Genomic DNA, 19,665 nt, shown 5'->3' with positions numbered 1-19,665 from the left:
GGCTGAGAAGCCAGGGCCTCCATTCCTGGAAGGAGGTGCTTTGGACCCAGACTCAGATCCTGGAGGACTTGTGTTTCTGTGTGGGTTGACGGTGTGACGGGGACAAGGACCTCCTGCAAGAGAGCGTTCTGTCCTGGGACGTGTCAGGTTACCGGGGAGTGTGGAGGAGGGGCAGCATCAAGTGTCCATCTAGGAAGGGTGGGCCCCAAGGATGGGGCAGCCCTATGGTTTGGAGACAGTAGCCTGTCCAGAGTCAACACCGGCCTAGTGCGATTCTTTCCTAGTATGTGAAGGAGGCCCCAGCTGGGGGCCCTGGGGTGGCTTCGTGTGGGAGCAGTCCCGCCCATGGACCACTGCTCCAGCAGTGTCACTGAGGCTGTGTATTAGTTCCTTCACTCTTGCTGGCACAAAACACCACACAGAGAGAGCTAGGGAGGGAGAGGGGAAGGAGAATTAGGTTCTTTGGTCTCAGTCTGAGGACGTGGTGGGAAAGCATCCCTGTTGGGAAGCCAGAGAGGGGACTGCAGGTGGTGTGGTTCCTCCTTCTCCTTTTCCCTTAGTCCAGACCGTGGCGCAGGGGACAGTGCTGCCCACCATAGAGTGGGTGGCCTTCGCCTCAGTTCGCCCAGATGCTCAGCGCTGTCTGGAACCTGACGTCAGGGTGACACTGAGTGTCAGCCATCACCATAGTTACAGTCCAGAGGGGCTGTGGACAAGCCAGGAGGGCCCAGCCAGGCCGAGGGACTCCAGCAGAGTCCAGGGAAGACCTCAGGCCCTTGACGCCTGCCCTGCTGGGACTGCCCCTGTTGCCACAGCTTGGCTGCACCCTGCCAGTCTCTCCTTCCCTGTGCCTGTCATGGGGCGATGCCATGCAGGAGGCACCTGGGCTGTTCCGCCCCTGCTCCCTAAAGCTGCCTTGTCCTCACACCCCCTCCCTGCATGCTGTGGGCACAGGCTCGGCAGTGGCTCCAGGTTCTCTGGTGTCTGGCCTGGGGAGGCACTGGCACCCTTCCAGGGACCAGATCCCTCTCCTGGGGAGATGCCCGGTCTTGATGGCCAGTCACCATGTCACCACTTCGCTCCCAGCAGGGTCATGAGCACCGAGTCGGAATGCCTCCTTCTAACGTGTGTCCCCTCTGCATGTCTGATCTCGCACCCGTGCAGGCATGACGAGTGTGCTGTCAGCCATTGGACTCCCTGTGTGTCTTAGCCGCGCACCCCGGCCCACCGGCCCTCCTGCCTCCCGTCCGGCCTCTAAAGGTCACAGCTCAGTTAAGAGGCTGAGGAAAATGTCCGTGAAAGGTAGTTGTGGTTCACACACACTCTAGCCCTGCTCAGCTTCCTCCAGATCTTGCTGCCTGGACTCTCTTCTCTGCCCTCCATGGCCCTCTCCTACTTCTGCACCTCCTCTCCCCGCCCTCGTCTGCCAGCAGAAGTGGCTGTGGCGTTTCCCCGGCTCAGTAGTGTTGGGCGACGGGCTTGTTACTGAGGACCTGGAACTGCAGGTCATGATACCGCTGTCTCTTCAGGGAGCATCACTGACCTTGACCCTTGATCTTGTCGCTGCCGCCTCCTAAGCATTGGTGTTACAGGCGTGCACCCCCACGCCAGTACTTGCAGCAGTACTGGGTTTGGAGCCCAGCGAGGGCTTCCTGCATGCTAGGCAAGCAGTCTACCAACTGAGCTGAAGGTCCGAGCCCTCTGCACATACTTACCTCTGCTTCTGTAGAGACACGTTTGTTGACAGGGCAGGCCGGCAACTTCTCAGTACTCTGTTTGTTTGTGAAGAACACAGACCTCGGCAGTCCCTCTGGCCAACTTGGGTGTAGGTGCCTCTCGTGGGATTGGTGTGGCTGGCCGGCCCGCTTTGAGAGATGCCAGTAAATGAGGCTCCTTTCAGCTCTAGGAGGCTGTGTGGGCAAATGGGCAGCACGATGCTCAGCTGATTCCGAGCAGAGGGAAGTCAGAGGTCACCCAGAGACTGGTCCGCGTTTCAGTCCTGCCTCCCAAGGCATGTGCCACCATGCCTGGCCAACTGGGCTTTTCTAAAGGCCCCTGGTCTAGGGGAGTCCTTCCTGTGTGGCAGCAACTGTACAGTTGATCTTTTTGTCTGGTTTTCTTGCCAGAGGCCAGCAGTGTGAGTGCTTTGCAGGGACTGTGAGGTGTGTGTGTGTGTGTGTGTGTGTGTGTGTGTGTGTGTGCGCGTGCGCGTGTGTGCGTGCGTGTGTGTGTGTGTGCGTGCGTGTGTGTGCGTGCGTGTGTGTGCGTGCGTGTGTGTGTGCGTGCGTGCGTGTGCGTGCGTGCGTGTGTGTGCGTGCGTGTGTGTGCGTGCGTGTGTGTGCGCGCGCGCGTGTGCGTGTGTGTGTGTGTGCGTGTGTGTGTGCGCGCGCGTGTGTGTGTGTGTGCGTGTGTGCGTGTGTGTGTGTGTGTGTGTGTGTGTGCGCGCGTGTGGTCTATCTAGTGCCCCTTTGTGTATGTTTGGTGAGTTACAGGCATATATGGAGTGTATGTGGTACCCTCTGCTGGTTTCTATATTGTCCAGGAGCTAACAATTCATACTTTTACCAGTGACAACTTGTTGGGTGTCTGAGGTGGTAGGATTTGGTCATACATGGCACATGAACTAGAATCAGCCTCACGTCCCTGATTCCAGCTTGTGCACTAAGCCGCCGCCGCTCTATGTGGCTGTCACCTGCTTCTCTGGTCTGGAAGGGTCCTGCGGTCCGGCTCGTACATACAGATCTTTCCAGCCACAGGTGGAAGGCTGCAGGATGGCCTCAGACAGGGCCCCGCTGTGACCTCAGCCTAGACAGAGGGGCCCCCGGCGGGGCAGCTGTTTCAGTGTTACATCGTTCTCCTTGGCCCCTTCTGACCCAACTCTTCTGTACTTGGAGATTCTGGTGCCTGGTTCAGGGCTCCCCTCAGCTTCCTGCACTCATGTACAGCCACTTCCGAGATCACTCGGCCTCAGAGCCCAGTGGGCTTGTGACCAAGATCCTCCAGTCCCAAGATGTGTGTGTCAGGCTAGTGTGTCATGACAGTCTTCAGTGCCCACAGACGCTCACATTGCCCCCGCTCCATACCCACTAGACTCCAACAGCCTCTGTCACTGAGATGTCGTGTGAGTGCTGACAGTCGGGCAGGCGGCACTGCCAGGATCTGCTGGGGTACTCTGTTCTCAGAGCTGCCCTTTGACACTTCCGGGGTAGTTTCCTGGGGGCATGGCTCAGGGGGACTTGCTGCTCTGTTGCGGATCCTCTGCCTCCTGTGGACCAGTCCTGCCCCCAAGCAGGTGGCCTGGGTTGGGTGTTGGCATCCTGTGCCTGCACTGGAGGCTGCCCTGTCTTTCGAGCTAACTTTTCCTGTCTCAGCCTTGCTAACCGTTCCTCCTCACAGCTGGGACTTCTGCCTGCCTGCTTCCTAACTCAGCATTGCCCTCCCCACCCCCGTGCCTGGGACAGCACTCACATCTTGCTCTCTTCCAGAAGGGGCGCCTAAGCCCGAGCCGGAGCACGTGATCAGGAAGTACACTGAGGAGCTGAGAGTGACCCCCGATGAGGTATGTGTCCTGGGAAGAGGACCCCAGCCCTCTGAGCCCACAGGAGGCCGACGGTGTGCTCTGGGACCGGTGTTGATTTTAGGATTGGATAGACATGACCAAGATGAGGTAGCCAGAGCTCATTCTCACCTCATGACCAAGCTGAAGCCCTGAGCAGTGTGCTTTCTCCTCAGGCCTGTGGGGTAGGCATGACTGTCTGGCTCCGCTGAGGCCAGCTTTGTGAAGGAACAAGGTGGCCTTTTCCAAGGGACACCCTTTCCTCTCTGGCTCTTGTCTCTAGTGAGAACCATTGGGTTGGTGAGTTATAGTTCTTTTTGCTCTGTGGCCTGTGTTTTTTGGTCAGCCCTTGAAGAACATGGGGAGAGATGGCTCTGTGGTCCCCTGTTCTGGAACAGCCGCCGCTGGATTGGCTCGGAAGGCCTAGCATTCCCTTCTTCTGACAGAGCCAGGACCCTCCCCACCCCTGCACTGGCTCACTGCGGCCCCGGATTGGCGTGGGAATGTTGGGGTGGCTGTACAGTGGCAAGCATGCGCTGTGTGCCTTCCTGCAGGACTGTATCATCTGTATGGAGAAACTGTCGGTGGCTTCTGGGTACAGTGACGTGACTGAGAGCAGGACACTCGGGCCCGTGGCTGTGGGCCGCCTCACCAAGTGCGGCCATCGCTTCCACCTGCTGTGCCTGCTGGCCATGTACTGCAATGGGAACAAGGTACCACCTAGGGCTGGGTGGGGCGGCGGTGGCCTGTCCTCACGGCCCATGTGGGCCTACGGCCTCTGGGTATGGGGTCACGTACCCATCACCTCAGGACTCCGGACGCCGAGGCGGTAGGAGCAGAAGTTCTAGCCCGGCCTGAGCTACGTAGAAAGACCCTGTCTCAAGACAACAACGAAGAAGTAGCCCAAGGGATCTTTGGTGCTCGTACAGCAGCAGGCTATTGAAAGGCATGGGCTCACTCCCGCTTAGACCAATAAGGGCCTGGGCCAGGGTCTAGCACGGTGGGAGAGCCCCTGCCTAGAATCCCCCAGTGAGGGGCTGGAGTGTGGCTCAGTGGTAGAGCCCCTGCCTAGAATCCCCCAGTGAGGGGCTGGGGTGTGGCTCAGTGGTAGAGCCCCTGCCTAGAATCCCCCAGTGAGGGGCTGGGGTGTGGCTCAGTGGTGCAGCACCTGCCTAGAATCCCCAGTGAGGGGCTGGGGTGTGGCTCAGTGGTAGAGCACCTGCCTAGAATCCCCCAGTGAGGGGCTGGGGTGTGGCTCAGTGGTAGAGCACTTGCCTAGAATCCCCCAGTGAGGGGCTGGGGTGTGGCTCAGTGGTAGAGCACTTGCCCTGGGTTCTCCCAGCAGCAGAAAAGGAGACAAAGGCTTAGAGATGTTTCTGAATGTACATCGGGTCCCTGAGGCCCACCCCAAGCTGTAGGAATTTGGCTAACATGACTCCTCCAGCTTGCCTCAGGGAGGAATCCTAGGCTCCTCTGAGCATTAGGCCTATGTCTCCCTTACACTACTACTACCACGCATTTCACACCTTCCTGTGACAGTCCTGGGTAGTCAGCCATGTGCAGATGAAAATCTCAGGGCACTGAGCATGGACACCTGCTTTCTCAGCACTTAGCAGGGTGATGCCCAGGGCTCGGGAGTACACGGCCAGCCTGTGCTGCACAAGACCCTTACACACACACACACACACACACACACACACACACACACACACACGCACACCGGGTAAAATAGCCTGCAGGTAAGGAACTGCCTGGACAAGTCCAGCCCTGCATCCATGTCAAGGTGGAAGAGAAAACCAACTCCGTAAAGTTGTCCCCTGACCTTCAGGTGCACGTGCATACTCGGACACACACTGATCAACAGTTAGCCAAATAAAGACAAAAGTGGGACTCTGTCCACGGTCCTGACCCACTCCTGACTGCGGCTTCCAGGCCACTTCTCACAGGGAGCGTCCTGACTCAGCTGCTGCCCTGTGGAGGAGTTTAGTCAGGGGTGGGGAGGTGGTGGAGGGAGACCAGGTCACACTGTAATGGCTGAAGCCCTGTGTTCCTTGTACGCTCCATGACAGCCCTGTGCAGGGAGGTCTGTGACCCTCTGTTTCCTACCATGTGCCCGTCTCCCGGTACCTTGCCAGTTGAGTGAGAGTCAGGGTTTGTGGCACACAGTTTCGCCTCTTCAGTGCACCGTTGAGGTCCAGTTTCTGTGAGGAGAGGCTGTGGGGGTGAGGAACACATGCTGACCCCTCTGCCATCTGGACATGACTGTTCAGGTGTTCTGGGAGCCGCCAGCTCAGTCGGTCACATCTGCCCTCTAGGACGGGAGTCTGCAGTGTCCGTCTTGCAAGACCATCTATGGGGAGAAGACCGGAACACAGCCCTGGGGAAAGATGGAGGTGTTCAGGTTCCACGCGTCTCTCCCAGGCCACGAAGACTGCGGGACTATACTCATTGTTTACAACATCCCTCATGGCATCCAGGTGAGGACCAGCTCCCCACCGGGGACCTGGCCGGGTCACCATTCCTGAGCACCCTTCTTCCTGCTCACTGTGTTCTCTCCATCCAGAATGGGGTCAGGACGGCCCCACCTGGAGCAGTGCTGGGGGTTGGGTAATGGAAGAAAGAGAAGGTGGCCTCCGGCCCTTCTCTGAGTGAGGGAAGGCGCTCCACAGCAGGAGCCGTCTGAGCTGAGGTGGTCTGGGCAGAAGAGCATGAGGAACAGTTGGGGCTCCTGCGTGTGTAGTGGTAGGGTGTGGGGCAGGAAGGCTGAAGGGGCAGGACCCCTGTTGCTAAGGGTCCTGGGACTGAGACTCCATGTCAGCATCCCACTCCAGGGCTTCATGAGGAAAAGCAGGAGGCGTGGGGGTGCCCGGCCTTGCCCCTGGCAGAGTTCACGGTGTCCTCAGAATGAGGAAGTTTCCAGGCCATTGCGTGCCGGTCATGGACAGATGGCTGTGGCCGGGAGACCACACTGACACTCCGAGTGTTGGCCCAGGAGTGGACCCAGCTTGGAAGGCTAGGCTGTGGATGAGACGTCCATGGCCTGTGAGCAGCAGCCCGGCCACGGTTCTGCCTTCAAGCTGTCCGCTTTCCTCTCACAGGGGCCGGAGCACCCCAGCCCTGGGAAGCCGTTCACAGCCCGAGGCTTTCCCCGTCAGTGCTACCTGCCAGATAGCCCTCAAGGCCGCAAGGTAAAGTCCCCGTCACCATCCCCGTCCCCACCCTGTTTGCCTCCTCCCCTGGGAGCCATCTCCTGCTGCAGCTCCAGAGAGGAGGGCTGGGCTGCGTGCTGGGGCACCCTCCAGCCTGGGACCTCAGCAAGGACTTGGAGGCTAGGAAGAAGCTTCCAGGTCCACAGAAAAGCTGCTCTAGGGGCTTGGCGATGGGCCAGAGCAGGGTCCAAACCACAGGGTGAGGAAGCTCCAGGCTGCCGTAGGTCAGGCGCTCTGAAGCAACAGCACGTGGAGTGTTCCTGGCTGCTGGGGCGTGCCTGGTGTGTCCAGAGCCCTGGGTTCAGTCCCCATAAACTGAGCCCAGTGGTACATTTCCACAATGTCAGCACCTGGTGGGTGGAGGCAGAAACATGGAGTTCAGAGCCATCCTCAGCTCCATGATGAGGCCCAATCCCTCCTCCAAAAATAGAACACCCAAACTCATCTGGGTGATGGGGGTGCAGGGCTGCAGGGGCCGTGCCGTGGCTTTCCTGCGGAATCAGAAGCTAGCCCTGGAGCCCGTTCCGTCCTCTCCACTGCATGGGGCTGAGCATGGAGCTCGGGTCATCGGGGTTGGAGAACCTCTACCTCCCAGTTCTACTCCTTGCCCCAAGCTGTGTGTGGAGGCCATGACGAGGGCAGGAGGCCTGCAGGAGTGAGGGGGCAGCTGGTCCGGTCAGATCTGGAGGGAAGGCCAACTCCAGGGTAGTACTGAGGTGGAGAGGGTTGGGCTGGGCAAGGCTTGTGTGAAGTGCTCCAGGAGACCCCACACTTGTGCTTCAGTACTGGGATTGCACGGGCCCATCGCCCGGGCCAGCGGCCATGTGGCAGAGCCGAGCCCCAGTAGCTGTCAAAGGGCCCTCCTCCCCTCTCCCTGGCAGGTCCTGGAGCTCCTGAAGGTGGCCTGGAAGAGACGACTCATCTTTACTGTGGGGACGTCCAATACCACGGGCGAGACAGACACGGTTGTGTGGAATGAGATCCACCACAAGACCGAGATGGACCGGAACTTGACAGGCCACGGCTATCCAGACCCCAACTACCTGCAGAATGTGCTGGCTGAGCTGGCTGCCCAGGGAGTAACCGAGGACTGTCTGGAGCAACAGTGAGCCTTTAGGCTGCCTCTGTCGACACCCCGACGGCCCCGGGGTGGGTGGGCGAGCAGGAAGGTGTGCCTTTGTTGAGAGGCAAGAATGTTTGTTGGGGTGCAGGATGTACCCCTCCTGAAGCTAGGGCTTCTCCCTGCCTCTCCTGCCACCCTCATGTCTGGGCTGGGGTCTGCCTGGAAAATGGGCACCCTCAGTGTTGTACTTGTGGAGGCTTAAGCTGGAGCTACCTCAGTGCACAGATGGGAAGGGCCCTTCCAGCCTCTGGTGGGCTGGTGAGCCAGCAGGGGGTGAGCAGGGGCTACCCTCCCAGCTTCTGGTCAGCTTCTCATACCTCAGATTTTATTTGCAATAAAGACCCTATAGCCAACATGTGTCTGTGGAGAAGTGTGTGCGCGTGTGCGTGTGCGTGTGCGTGTGTGTGTGTGTGTGTGTGTGTGTGTGTGTGTGTGTGAGAGAGAGAGACAGAGACAGAGACAGAGAGACAGAGAGAGAGAGATGACCCTTTGTATGGCACACTTAGCTTGCTATGTGGAGCAGGAAGCCATCTTCCTTGATGCTCATTCAAGTCACATCTAGGAATCGAGGACCGAGCTCAGCACTGATACTCTTGGGACACACAAACATGCTCCTTGCTGTGTGGTCTCAGCACTGTGGTCCTGCAGCAGCCACCCCTTATTAAACAGCCTGCTTTACAAAGTGCTGTTCACACAGAGTGTGATGTCTCCACGCTTCCCAGTGATGAGGATGCTCAGAGGTAGAGTGACTGGACAGGACCTTCGGAGGCCATCCTCTAAGGCCCTGGTTATCGAGTCTGGGTCTCCCTATTTAAACCATGTAATCCTCCTGCCTCAGCCTCCTTAGTGCTGGGATGACAGATGTACTCCACTGCACGTGACAGGTTCATTCTTTTCCCTGAGTTTTGTCCTTTTCACTTCCTGTTACCCTCATTGCCCTATTGTATTTTCTTGTTTTGGTGAGCTACCAAGTTTCGTTAGAGTTGCTTGCACCGACATGGAAGGGGTTATTCACAGGACCATGGGCAATTGGGCACTGGCTGTACCACTGGGGAACCAACGACTCCGTCGCCCCTAGCAACCACTGCTTGTAGCTCCTCAGGTAGGGCTGGAGCTGCCTGTGATGGAGTGTGGATAGGCCTCATCTTGTACAGGTGACCACAGCTGCTGTGACTTCGTGAGTATAGTGGCTGTCCTATCCAGACGACAGCATTTCATAGTGCTCCTCACAACCTCTGCCTCCTACACACTTCCTTCCCCTTCTTCCTCTTCTGGTTTTAAAAGAACATTTTCATGTGGCTCTAAAAACACGGTGTGCCCAGCGGTGCAAGTTAGCTATCATTGGACCCAACTGATTTCCAGCACCTGTGTCGGGCAGCGCACCACCACCTCCAACCCCAGGAGGGCCCTCTTATGCACATACATATACTACATAAATTTAAAAAAATCAACAGGGTCTAGAGACATGGCTCAGCAGTTAAGTGTACATACTGTTCTTGAAGAAAACAAACCTGAGTCCAGTTCCCGGCACTCAAATTTGATGACTCCAGCTTTAGGGCACCCGAGGGCAGTGGCATGCACACATATCCACAGTCACAGGGACTGGAGGCATGGCTCCGTGGTAAAACATTCGGGTAATTTGCAGGAGGCTTTTTGTCCCCATCCCCAATGGACGTACCATGTCCAAAGTGGGATAAATGACTGTCCAGTACCTGAAACAGTGTCATGTGATTGATTGATTGATTGATTGGCAGTTGCAACTCAAAACCAGGAGATACATGCCAGGCACTGGAGCAGCTATCGTTGGCCCTCCAGAGGACAAGGCAGGGAAGACGTCTCCACCAATGCAAGGATATAGAATAAGTTAATTATATGTGTGTGTGTGTGTGTGTGTGTGTGTGTGTGTGTGTGTGTGTGTATGTATGTATCTCTAATACATCAAAGGTGACTGCTAAAGTACTGGGTGGGGAAATTGGCTGCTTACCCATTGCTGCTGGGTATGTTAAAAAGTACCACTTTGGGCAACAGTTCCTCAAAAATAGGGTTACCACATGACTCGTGAGTCTCATTCCCAGGGATCCACAGAGGGTTATTTTACGGGAACATGCCCACACACAAAAAAAGTTGTATGCAAATATGTGTAGCAATGTTCCTAAAAGGCAAAAAGAAACACCCCAAACCCCAGCTGCCCATAAAAAACAAGGCTGGTATTTGCATGTGATAGGATATTCATCCTAAAAAGGGGTGAAGCATTTGTGTGTGAGTCCTGCAAAGATGCCAGATACAGAACTCAGGCGACATGGCATGGCTTGTATTCAGAGGTTGAGATAGGAGGATCCTGAATCCCAGTCCTAGGCCAGCCTTGATGTCCTGGTTAGGTTTCTTTTGGTGGTGGTGGTGGTGGTTTTTTGTTTTGTCAGCTTGACAAAAAGCTAGATACATTTGGGGAGAGGGAACTTTAATTGAAAAAACACTCCCACCAGACTGACCTGTGGGTATTCTCTTGATTCGTGATTGATGTGAAAAGACCTAGCCCATTGTGGGCAGTGCCATCCCCGAGCAGGTGGTCCAGGACTAAAAGAAAGCCGGCTGAGCCAGCGATCAGACACAAGCCAGTGAGCAGCGTTCCTCAGGGCTCCTGTTTCAGTTCCAGCCTCAAAGTTCCTGCCCTGAGTTCCCACCCTGACCTCCCAGTGATGGAGGAAGCCTGAGAGCTGTAAGCTGAAATAAACCCTTTCCTCCCAAGCTGCTTTTGGTCATGGTGTTTCATCACAGCGATAAAAAACCCTAATTAAGATACTAACTCCAGGAGTGATGGTGCATGCCTTTAATTCTGCACTTGGGAGGCAGAGGTAGATGCATCTCTCTGAGTTCAAGGCCAGCCTTCTCCACAAAGCCAGTAAGACAACCAGGGGGGGCGGGGGAGATACTGAGTGGCATAGACCTGTCTCAGAAAAATAAGCTAAGGGGCCTGCAAAATGGCTCTGGGTAGGTGCACTTGCCACTAAGCCTGATGACCCTGGTTCCATCTCTAGGTCCCACATCATGGAAAAAGAGGAACTACTGCAAGCTGACCTCTGACCTCCACACACACACACCGTGACACAAACCCCTCCTCCCACGCATGAGTAGACATAACGAACAATAAATAAGAATAAGCCCGACACAAGCCAGGCCTGGTTGCGCAGGCCCATCAGCTCTCTGTGTCATGAGTCGGAGGCAGGAAGATTGCAAGTTCAAGGCTGTGCTTTGGTTACAGGCTGAATTTAAGGCCCAGCCTGGGCAGCATAAAGAAACTCTGTCTCAAAATTAAAAGCCAAGAGAGAGGGTTGGGGCTATCACTCCCCTAGCGTGCAGGAGGCCCCTGAGTCCAGTTCCCAGGAGAAATGTTTTGTTTTAAAGTTTGATTCGACAATTCCTTGAACTTGAGGGTTTAGCTCAGTGGTAGAGGGCCTGCTTAGCAAAGGCAAGGCCCTGGGTTTGGTCCCCAGCACTACAAAATAAATAAATAACAAAAAAGAGGGCTGAGGGTATAGCTTTGTGGAATGTTTGCCTGGCATGCTCAAAGTCCTACGTTCAGTCTTTACAATACAACGCAACAATAAAGCCCACTGCGATAAAATGTCTGTTATAGTCAACGTGTAGAAAGGCAGGAGGTAGATCTGGAGTTGGAGGAGGACCGAGGAGTAAGTATTTAAGGCAGTCTTCCCATTTGGGATGACAAAAGGGATTTGACATTAGTACTAACGACTGTGCAACTTAAAAATACCTCCCCCCCTTTTTTCTTTTTGTAGTTAGGGGGCCACACCCAGCATGGTTGCTTAACGCATGCGCGGTCCTGTGTACCAACCCAGATCTTCAAAATAAAAAAAAAAGAAAAAGAAAGAAAAAAGAAAGTACATGCGTGCTGGCATAGTCCCGCACTCCTGAACCCCAGAATTTGGGAGGCTAAGGCGAGAGGGCAGGAGTTCCAGGACAGCCAGGGCCACACACAGCAAGATCCTGTCTTGAAATACCTAAAATAAATAAATAAATAAGATAAAACTACATAGAATGAGATTCAAAGGCTTGCGTAAGTGAAAAGCTTGACTTGTTCTGTCCCTTCAGAGGTCATTTTTTCCCCAGAGAATGCCATGGAGGCTCAGAGCTGGGGAAGATGTGGATCCATGGGGCACAGGGGAGCGCACAGGGTACCAGGTACCTAGAGGCCAGCCTCCCCGAAGCTTGCTCCCCTGTCCTCACTTCCTGGGTGGGGATGGATGGTCAGAGGGTGGCTCCTGGCACCCAGAGTTCAGGAATCTGAGGCATGTGGTTCTGGGCCCAGATAGAGGAGGGGGGGCAGGGAATTAGGTGGTACCACACAGTCTAGTCATCAGCTCTGGGGTGGGGGTGGCTGGAGGTCATGTGAAGGCCGATCCTAAGTGGCCCCTCTCCCGGAGGCCCCCACCCCCGACAAGAGCCCACCTAGCCCCTCCCCGTGATGGGCTGGATGCGCCAGGAGGGGGAAGGGGTGAATTCATATTTTCAGGTCTTTCCTGCTGTCCTGGCAGCCTGAGTAACCAGCCACAGTAGGACAGAGGTGTTGGAGGTGGGGTGTAACAGGGCCAGCCCCCAAGCCTGCCTCTGCCGTGGTGAATCGCTGCAGCAGTCATGGGGCTCACCCGGAGGCAGCCTCACCCTGGACCAATGCTCCTCTTTGGGCTGATGTGGCTCTCCCCAAGCCTGAGTCTGGGTGAGTGCAACGCCCTGGGACCTGGGTACCTGGAACCCATTCCACCTCCTGAACTGGGGGCAAGGGATGGGGGAGGGGAGGCCCACAGAACCGCCATGTCTACCTTGCTTCTCCTCACCTTTGGCCCCCACAGACCTGATGCCCTACAAGCCGCAGATAACAGCCTGGGACCTGGAAGGGAAGGTCACGGCCACCACGTTCTGTCTGGAGCAGCCTCGGTGCGTCTTCGATGAGCAGGCCTCAGCCAACGACACCATCTGGCTGGTGGTGGCTTTCAGTAATGGTGTGTGGTGAGGACCGGGGGGGGGGGGGGGGGGGGGGGGTGTCTTGGGGTGAGGGGCATGGGCTGAGGTGCTACCGGGAGTTCTTGGAGGATAACAATGTTGACTTTGTCTTTGGGTGTGGGGGTCAGGGCTGGAGACTGGCCGGGTATGTGCTATGCCCCAGGTGGGTAAAAAGTCCTCCAAGGTCAACAGGGACCGCCTCTTCGTCTTTTTTCTTTGAGGCAGGGTCTCCTGTAGCCCATGAGGAAGGCCTTAATCTTCTGATCTTGCTGCCTCTACCTACCAAGTTCTGGAATGGTGGGCATGCACAACCACACCCTGTTCATGTGGTACTGGGGACAGAGGCCAGGGCTTAGCATTGCTGGGCCAGTACTCTACCAATTGAGTGTTAAATCACAGCTTGCTTTAGAGACACTGGTCACTTTAACGCAGTGGTTCTCCACATTCCTAATGCTTCGACCCTTTAATACAGCTTTTCACACCGTGGTGACCCCAACCATAAAATTATTTCATTGCTACTTCATAGCTGTAATTTACGTGATGAGTCAATAATGAAAATATCTGACATGCAAGGTATCTGATATGCAACCCCTGTGAACGGGTTGTTCAACCCCCAAAGGGGTCATGACCCACATGTTGAGAAGCGCTACTCTAAGATATCCCATTACGTCCCCTCGAGAAATCAGACTGTGCCCTCTGCAGACCGCTTCTTGGGACAGAAGCGGCCAGTTGTTCTCTATTCCTTTAAAATAATTGTTTTATGCCGGGCGGTGGTGACGCACGCCTTTAATCCCAGTACTCAGAGCCAGATGGATCTCTGTGAGTTCGAGGCCAGCCTGGGCTACAGAGTGAGTTTCAGGACAGGCTCCAAAGCTGCACAGAGAAAGCCTGTCTCGAAAAAGAAAAACAAAAACAAAAAGTTTTACATATATGTCGGTCCAGGGACGTTCACATGGAATTCAAGAGGACAGATTGGGGGAGTCGGTTCTCTCCTTCCAACCCATGGGTCCCGGGGATCCAACTCAGGTCGTCAGGTTTGGCATAAGCGCCTTGACCACTGAGCCATCTCACCATCCTTCTGTATTCCTATTCCTAACACAACTACAGCCAAGGCCCTGCTCTTGCCTTTTCCCCTCCAGTCTCCAGGGACTTCCAGAACCCACAGACCCCTGCCGAGATCCCGACCTCCCCACAGCTGCTGACTGACGGCCACTATATGACATTACCCCTGTCCCTGCATCAGCTGCCCTGTGAGGATCAGACGGGTGGCAGTGGAGGTGTCCCCGTGCTTCGGGTGGGCCACGACTCCGGCTGTTACCAGAAACCCTATTGCAACGCTCCCCTCCCCAATCAGGGGCCTTACAGGTGGGTTGTCAGGAGCCCCTGCCCTGGGATTGGATGTTTTCAGGGGGGAAGGAGGGACTTCTTGGACCAGATTCAGACCTTGCGGCTCCTGGACCTTCTTCTGGATGCTGGCCAGTCACAGCTCCTCCCCCATGCTAGCTGTAATTTACTTTCTTTGCCTAGTGGGGGCATCAAAAAGACCTTTTTATAGTGACACACTCATGTGATCCCAGCACTCTGGAGCCAGAGGCAGGAGGATTGTGAGTTCAAGGCCAGCTGCCGCTACATAGTGAGTTTGAGGCAAGCTACCACGTAAAACTGTGTTAAACAAAAGATCATCTGGCTGGGGATGTAGCTAAGGTGACAGTGTGTTTGTTTTGCATGTGTGAAGCCCTGGGTTCCATCCCAGCACCACATCAACCAGGAGTGGTGGTTGCATGCCTGTAATCTCAGCACTCAAGAGGGTGAGGAGGCAGGAAAGCCAGGAGCATAAGTTATTCTCAACTGTATATTGAATTCAAGGCTAGCCTGGGCTACACGAGACTCAATCTCAAAGAAAGAAAAAGAGAGTCCTTTCCAAATGTGTCCTAAGAGGGGAAGGTGGGTTTCAGGATGAGAACACTGTTTCTGGTCATAAGCAGAGCTGACAGAATACATGGCTTCCCAACCCATAGTACAGATGAAGAAACTGAGGCCTGTTGTGCTGGAGTTCAAACAAGGTTCTTTTCAGTGTCCATCATGAGATGAAGATGCCAGGTGTCCTCGGAACAGTGGGAGCCCAGACTGCAGGCTGGAGTCTCAGGAGATGGCACCTCTGTCCATCCAGCCTCCCTCTGCTCCTTTACTACCTTTCTCCCAGCTGCTCCACCATCCCCCTTCCCATCAGCCACCAGTGCTGGCTCCCTCCACCTACTCTACTGGGCCCACCATGCTGTCTTCCCAGAACCAAGTCCTTTTCCTCCCTGCTGTCCAGACCCTCAAGGCTCCCAACAGGCCCTGACCACACCCCTACCCCCATCTCTTTGCCTTTGCCAGGGCTCTTAATTAGAGGCCTACCTTCCTCTCACATGGGTGGTCCCCATAGACTCCAGAGACCAGTACTTCCATTTTCTGTACTGATATTGAGCCCAAGAGTTTGTGCATCCTAGGCAGGTGCTCTACCACTGAGCCACACCCCAGCCCCTCACTGGGGGATTCTAGGCAGGCGCTCTAACCCTGAGCCACACCCCAACCCCTCACTGGGAGATTCTAGGCAGGGGCTCTACCACTGAGCCACACCCCAACCCCTCACTGGGAGATTTTAGGCAGGGGCTCTACCACTGAGCCACATCCTCAACACGTCTTTACCTTTTATTTTGAGACAAGGTCTTGCCATGTAGCCAGGCAGGCACTGAACTTAGGACTCTCTTTCCTTAGCCTATGGAGTGCCTGGGACGTCAGGCATGTGCCACCATGCCCAGATCGAGTTTTCCAAGTCTTATATTTGTCCCCATTGCTTTCCTGTCTCCAGCGTGAAGTTCCTTCTGATGGATGCCACTGGTCCACCCAAGGCTGAGACGAAGTGGTCCAATCCCATTTATCTCCACCAAGGTAGTGCTGGGGTGAGGGATTCAAGACTGACTTAATCCCTACCTGAACCTCATGCTGTGTCTAGGCAGGGGCTCTACCACTGAGTCACACCCCAGCCCCTCACTGGGGGATTCTAGGCAGGTGTTCTACCACTGAGCCACACCCCAGCCCCTCACTGGGGGAGTCTAGGCAGGGGCTCTACCACTGAGCCACACCCCAGCCCCTCACTGGGGGATTCTAGGCAGGTGCTCTACCACTGAGCCACACCCCAGCCCCTCACTGGGGAATTCTAGGCAGGGGCTCTACCACTGAGCCACACCCCAGCCCCTCACTGGGGGATTCTAGGCAGGGGCTCTACCACTGAGCCACACCCCAGCCCCTCACTGGGGGGATTCTAGGCAGGTGCTCTACCACTGAGCCACACCCCAGCCCCTCACTGGGGGATTCTAGGCAGGTGCTCTACCACTGAAGTACATTCCCAGCCCTCTTTTTACTTTATACATTGAGGTAGGACTGAGTTGCCCAAGCTGGCTTTGACTCTTCTCTGTAGCCCAGGATGGCCTGTCCTTGAAATCCCCTGCCTCATCCTTCCAGGTAGCTGAGATTACAGACATATAGCACCAGCCCCCCAGCTCATCATTTATGAACCCTTGCTTAGCTGCCCAGCCCCTGCCTCATCAGCCCCAGGTCCTCTCTACTGCGTGCAGGGAGAAGGTCCCAGGCATCATCTTCCACGTAGAGGCCAGTGTCTCAGAGACAGGCTACCAAGGCAATTGGGTGAGGTGACAGATGTCTGTCATCTGAAGGCTTTCAATGCCTTCAGACGTAGGGACCAACATGGAGACAAGGTGAGTCCCCAGATCTGCCTGCTGCATGTGGGCAGTGTTGGAGGAACTGGAGGGGATAGTCTAGAAGGTGAATCCAGTGTAGAAGAGGTTGGAACAATGGCGGATCCAGGCTGGTGGGGATGGACAGGATAGGTGGGCTCGGGAGACTCCTAGCCAAGCCTCAAAGCACGTTGAGCTGGAATGGTGTGGGAGAGACAGCCTTGGGGTGGATGGGCAGCCTCTGAATGGTTCCTATGTGTGCAGGGAAATCCCCCAGCTCCATTGACACGTGGCCAGGTCGGCGGAGCGGCTGTATGATCGTCATCGCGTCCATCCTCTCTGCCCTGGCCGGCCTCCTGCTCCTGGCTTTCCTGGCAGCCTCCACAATGCGCTTGTGAGTGATGACACCCCAAGGGCACCTTTTTCACCTGGAACCCTCTCCCTGTCCTGATCCCTCAATCCCAGAAGCCTCTCTTGAGTGCCGCAGTTCTGAGCCAGTTCATGCCCTTCCAGGCAGTGTGGAGAGAATTTCCACTCCACGTCTGTCACCCGGGTGATAGTAGCTCACCTGAAGACGGGGTCAGGGATCTGTGCCTTGCGCTGGGGCTCCTCCCCTGGCCTTTATCTTTTCTCCAGGAGTTCCTGGAGTGGTTTGGTAACTGCCCCTGGGGTAGATATTAAGGATAGCTACCCGGAGGAGGTACCTCTCCAGCTGGCTCCAATACAGAGGGAAGAGAGACCTGGGGAGATGTTTTAGTAAGTACAGGGCTCACCACACAAACAAGGACCCAAGTCCAGAGCCCCAGCACCCGCATAAAACCCAGATGTGGTTGTGTGTGTCTGTAACCTAACCCAGGGGAGGGAGGTCCCTAGAATCTGTGGCCAGCCAGTCTTTAAGGGTTTCTGTCTTAAAAAGATAAGGTTGTCAGGATGGCTCAGTGGGTAAGGGCTCTTGCCACCAAGCCTGATGACCTGGGCTGGACCTCTGTCTGGTACCCACATGGTGGAAGAGAGAACTGACTCCTGCAAGTTGTCCTGACCTACACACACACACACACACACACACACACACACACACTGTGGCATGTGCACCCCCAACAGATATATATATGAAATATAGAGAGATCGAGAAAGACACTCAACTCAACATCTGGCTTCCCCACAGGCACATGCACACACGCACACACACACACACACACACACACACACATGTGCTTACACATACACACTACACATTTTGTGCACCAAATTAAAAGGCAGGCCGGTTGGTGAGGGGACAGACTAGGGGTGAATATGCTGGGGAAGGGGACATAGCTGTAACTCACCCCTCCTCTTCTGTCATGTGCAGCTCCAGCCTGTGGTGGCCTGAGGAAGCCCCTGAGCAGCTCCGGATTGGCTCCTTCAAGGGAAAACGCTACATGACTCACCACATCCCCCCCAGCGAGGCTGCCACCCTGCCGGTGGGCTGTGAGCCTAGCCTGGATCCCCTTCCCAGTCTCAGCCCGTAGCCTGGTCTCTGCAGCTTGGGCCTGGGGTGAGGGACAGAGCAGGGACACAGGCCCTGCAGGGGGGTCTGGCATCTTCACAGCCCCTCATATCTGCCTGGCTGTTTGATCTTCTGCTTCTGTCTGTCCTTCACTAGGCCTCGGTCTGTAAGTGCATTTGGAGATGGTCAAGGTCAGACTGGGTTCTGTTTAACTTCCTTTACTTAAGGCTGGAGGCGGTGGTTAGTCTATCCCGACCTTGACCAGACTTTGGAGAACTCAGGAGGAGATAGGTGTGGTCTCACAAGGCTGTGATCCACACACTTAGGGGGCTGAAGCAGAAGGGTCGTGTGCTCCAGGCTAGTCTGGGCTGTAGAGCACAACCTATCTCAAAACAAACAAACACCCAGAGAATGCCTTGCTCTGCTGCAGTTAGTACATTGGACTGGGCCACCTTCTGTCCTACCCAGTCACCAGGGCTGGGATGCCTCTGCAAGTGTCCCACCCTGTCCCAAGAGCCTGGCTCTTTCTGAGGGCGGGAGTCATCGGTGTAAAGGTTAGAGGGTGTAAATGGCTATCAATGACAATTCGGCTACCTACCCCAGCCCCTCCACACACAGAGAGAGGGTTCACACACTTATCTGCTCACTCCATTTATTGCACACCTGCTATGTGCCACATACAGTGTTAGGCAGGGCCTCGGGCAAAGCTGGTTCTGACTTTGGAGGAGTCTACAGGCTAATCCCCGTCTAGATATGGGATCTGTTACTGCTGGGGAGATGCCATGCCCTCACATTGTCCTCAGGGTCATGCAGTTACCACAGTGGGCTCTTCCCTCCATCAAAGGAAAAGCTCTCCAGGACAAAGCCCGTGGTTCCCGCTATCACCACGCGGGGGCGCCCGTGTGCTGTAGCCACGTGGCCGCAGCGCCCGCGCATGCGCTCCTGTTAACTACTTCTTTGCGTGCCCGCACCATCATCCTCTCGGGCAAGCGTGTATTCCCGGCTTCAGCCAGGTCAAGCCCGCAGAGCTGTCCCGTTTTCTTCGACGGCCGACACCTGAGGCTCACTGATTCGCCTGCCCACACTGTCCAGCCACCCCACCCCATGTCCCGTTGGGCCTGTCCGATCAAGCTCTTTGGAAGTTAATAAATGTTACTGTGGCAGGCGTGTTGCGCACGCCGGCTCCATGGCAGGGGCGTGCAGCCTGTGCTCCCGCCGCTGCCTCTTGCGGGTCCTTTGATTCCCACCAGCCTGTGTTTGGGGAGCCACAGAGAGACCCGCTCACATTTCAGGATCGAGTGGCCACTGCGACCCTCTCCCGGCAGATTTGGTTTGGTTTGGTTTTGGTTTTTCGAGACAGGGTTTCTCTGGGTCGTTTTTGGTGTCTGTCCTGGATCTAGCTCTGTAGACCAGATTGTTATCAAGCCATAAACCCCTGTTTCAGAGTCGTATCCTCCATCCTGCGGCACCCCAGCATTCCAGTGACCCCTGGAGGTGTAGACCTTATGCTACACCCGGCCAAATTGCCACTGACC

At 55.6% G+C, this 19,665-nt stretch overlaps 2 protein-coding genes across 7 annotated transcripts in view; both read left to right on the top strand.

Moving 5' to 3' along the window:
- Nucleotides 1–8,241, top strand: part of Dtx2 (deltex E3 ubiquitin ligase 2) — a 37,156-nt gene extending 28,915 nt beyond the window's left edge. For 4 of the 6 annotated variants that reach the window (XM_036172265.1, XM_036172262.1, XM_036172263.1 and 1 more), the window contains 6 exons: nt 1,165–1,302; nt 3,486–3,559; nt 4,111–4,269; nt 5,872–6,033; nt 6,655–6,744; nt 7,647–8,241. In XM_036172265.1, coding sequence (XP_036028158.1) covers nt 1,165–1,302; nt 3,486–3,559; nt 4,111–4,269; nt 5,872–6,033; nt 6,655–6,744; nt 7,647–7,874 — 851 coding nt within the window. In that variant the 3' untranslated portion in view covers nt 7,875–8,241. The remainder of the gene's footprint in view (nt 1–1,164; nt 1,303–3,485; nt 3,560–4,110; nt 4,270–5,871; nt 6,034–6,654; nt 6,745–7,646) is intronic. The other 2 variants (XM_036172267.1, XM_036172266.1) reach the window with 1 other exon arrangement.
- A 4,297-nt stretch (nt 8,242–12,538) lies between these two features.
- Nucleotides 12,539–18,152, top strand: Upk3b (uroplakin 3B). The gene is made up of 6 exons (XM_036171600.1): nt 12,539–12,620; nt 12,754–12,903; nt 14,044–14,269; nt 15,759–15,838; nt 16,909–17,038; nt 17,993–18,152. The coding sequence occupies exons 1-6, from the start codon at nt 12,539–12,541 to the stop codon at nt 18,150–18,152; spliced, it is 828 nt and encodes a 275-aa protein (XP_036027493.1).
- The last annotated feature ends 1,513 nt before the right edge of the window (nt 18,153–19,665 follow it).

This window comes from Onychomys torridus, chromosome 22 (assembly GCF_903995425.1).
Source record: "Onychomys torridus chromosome 22, mOncTor1.1, whole genome shotgun sequence".
Classification (NCBI taxonomy): Eukaryota; Metazoa; Chordata; class Mammalia; order Rodentia; family Cricetidae; genus Onychomys; species Onychomys torridus.
The sequence above is the reverse complement of the archived record's forward strand: the minus strand, read 5'-3'. Positions and strand labels throughout refer to the sequence as shown.

What these genes read in the sequence shown, in the direction of transcription:
- Upk3b (XM_036171600.1), top strand. Translation starts at nt 12,539, where the DNA reads ATGGGGCTCACCCGGAGGCAGCCTCACCCTGGACCAATGCTCCTCTTT. An exon ending in GGTGGTGGCTTTCAGTAATG is followed by an intron (nt 12,904 to 14,043) that starts GTGTGTGGTGAG and finishes TTTCCCCTCCAG; the next exon opens with TCTCCAGGGACTTCCAGAAC. An exon ending in CCCAATCAGGGGCCTTACAG is followed by an intron (nt 14,270 to 15,758) that starts GTGGGTTGTCAG and finishes TCCTGTCTCCAG; the next exon opens with CGTGAAGTTCCTTCTGATGG.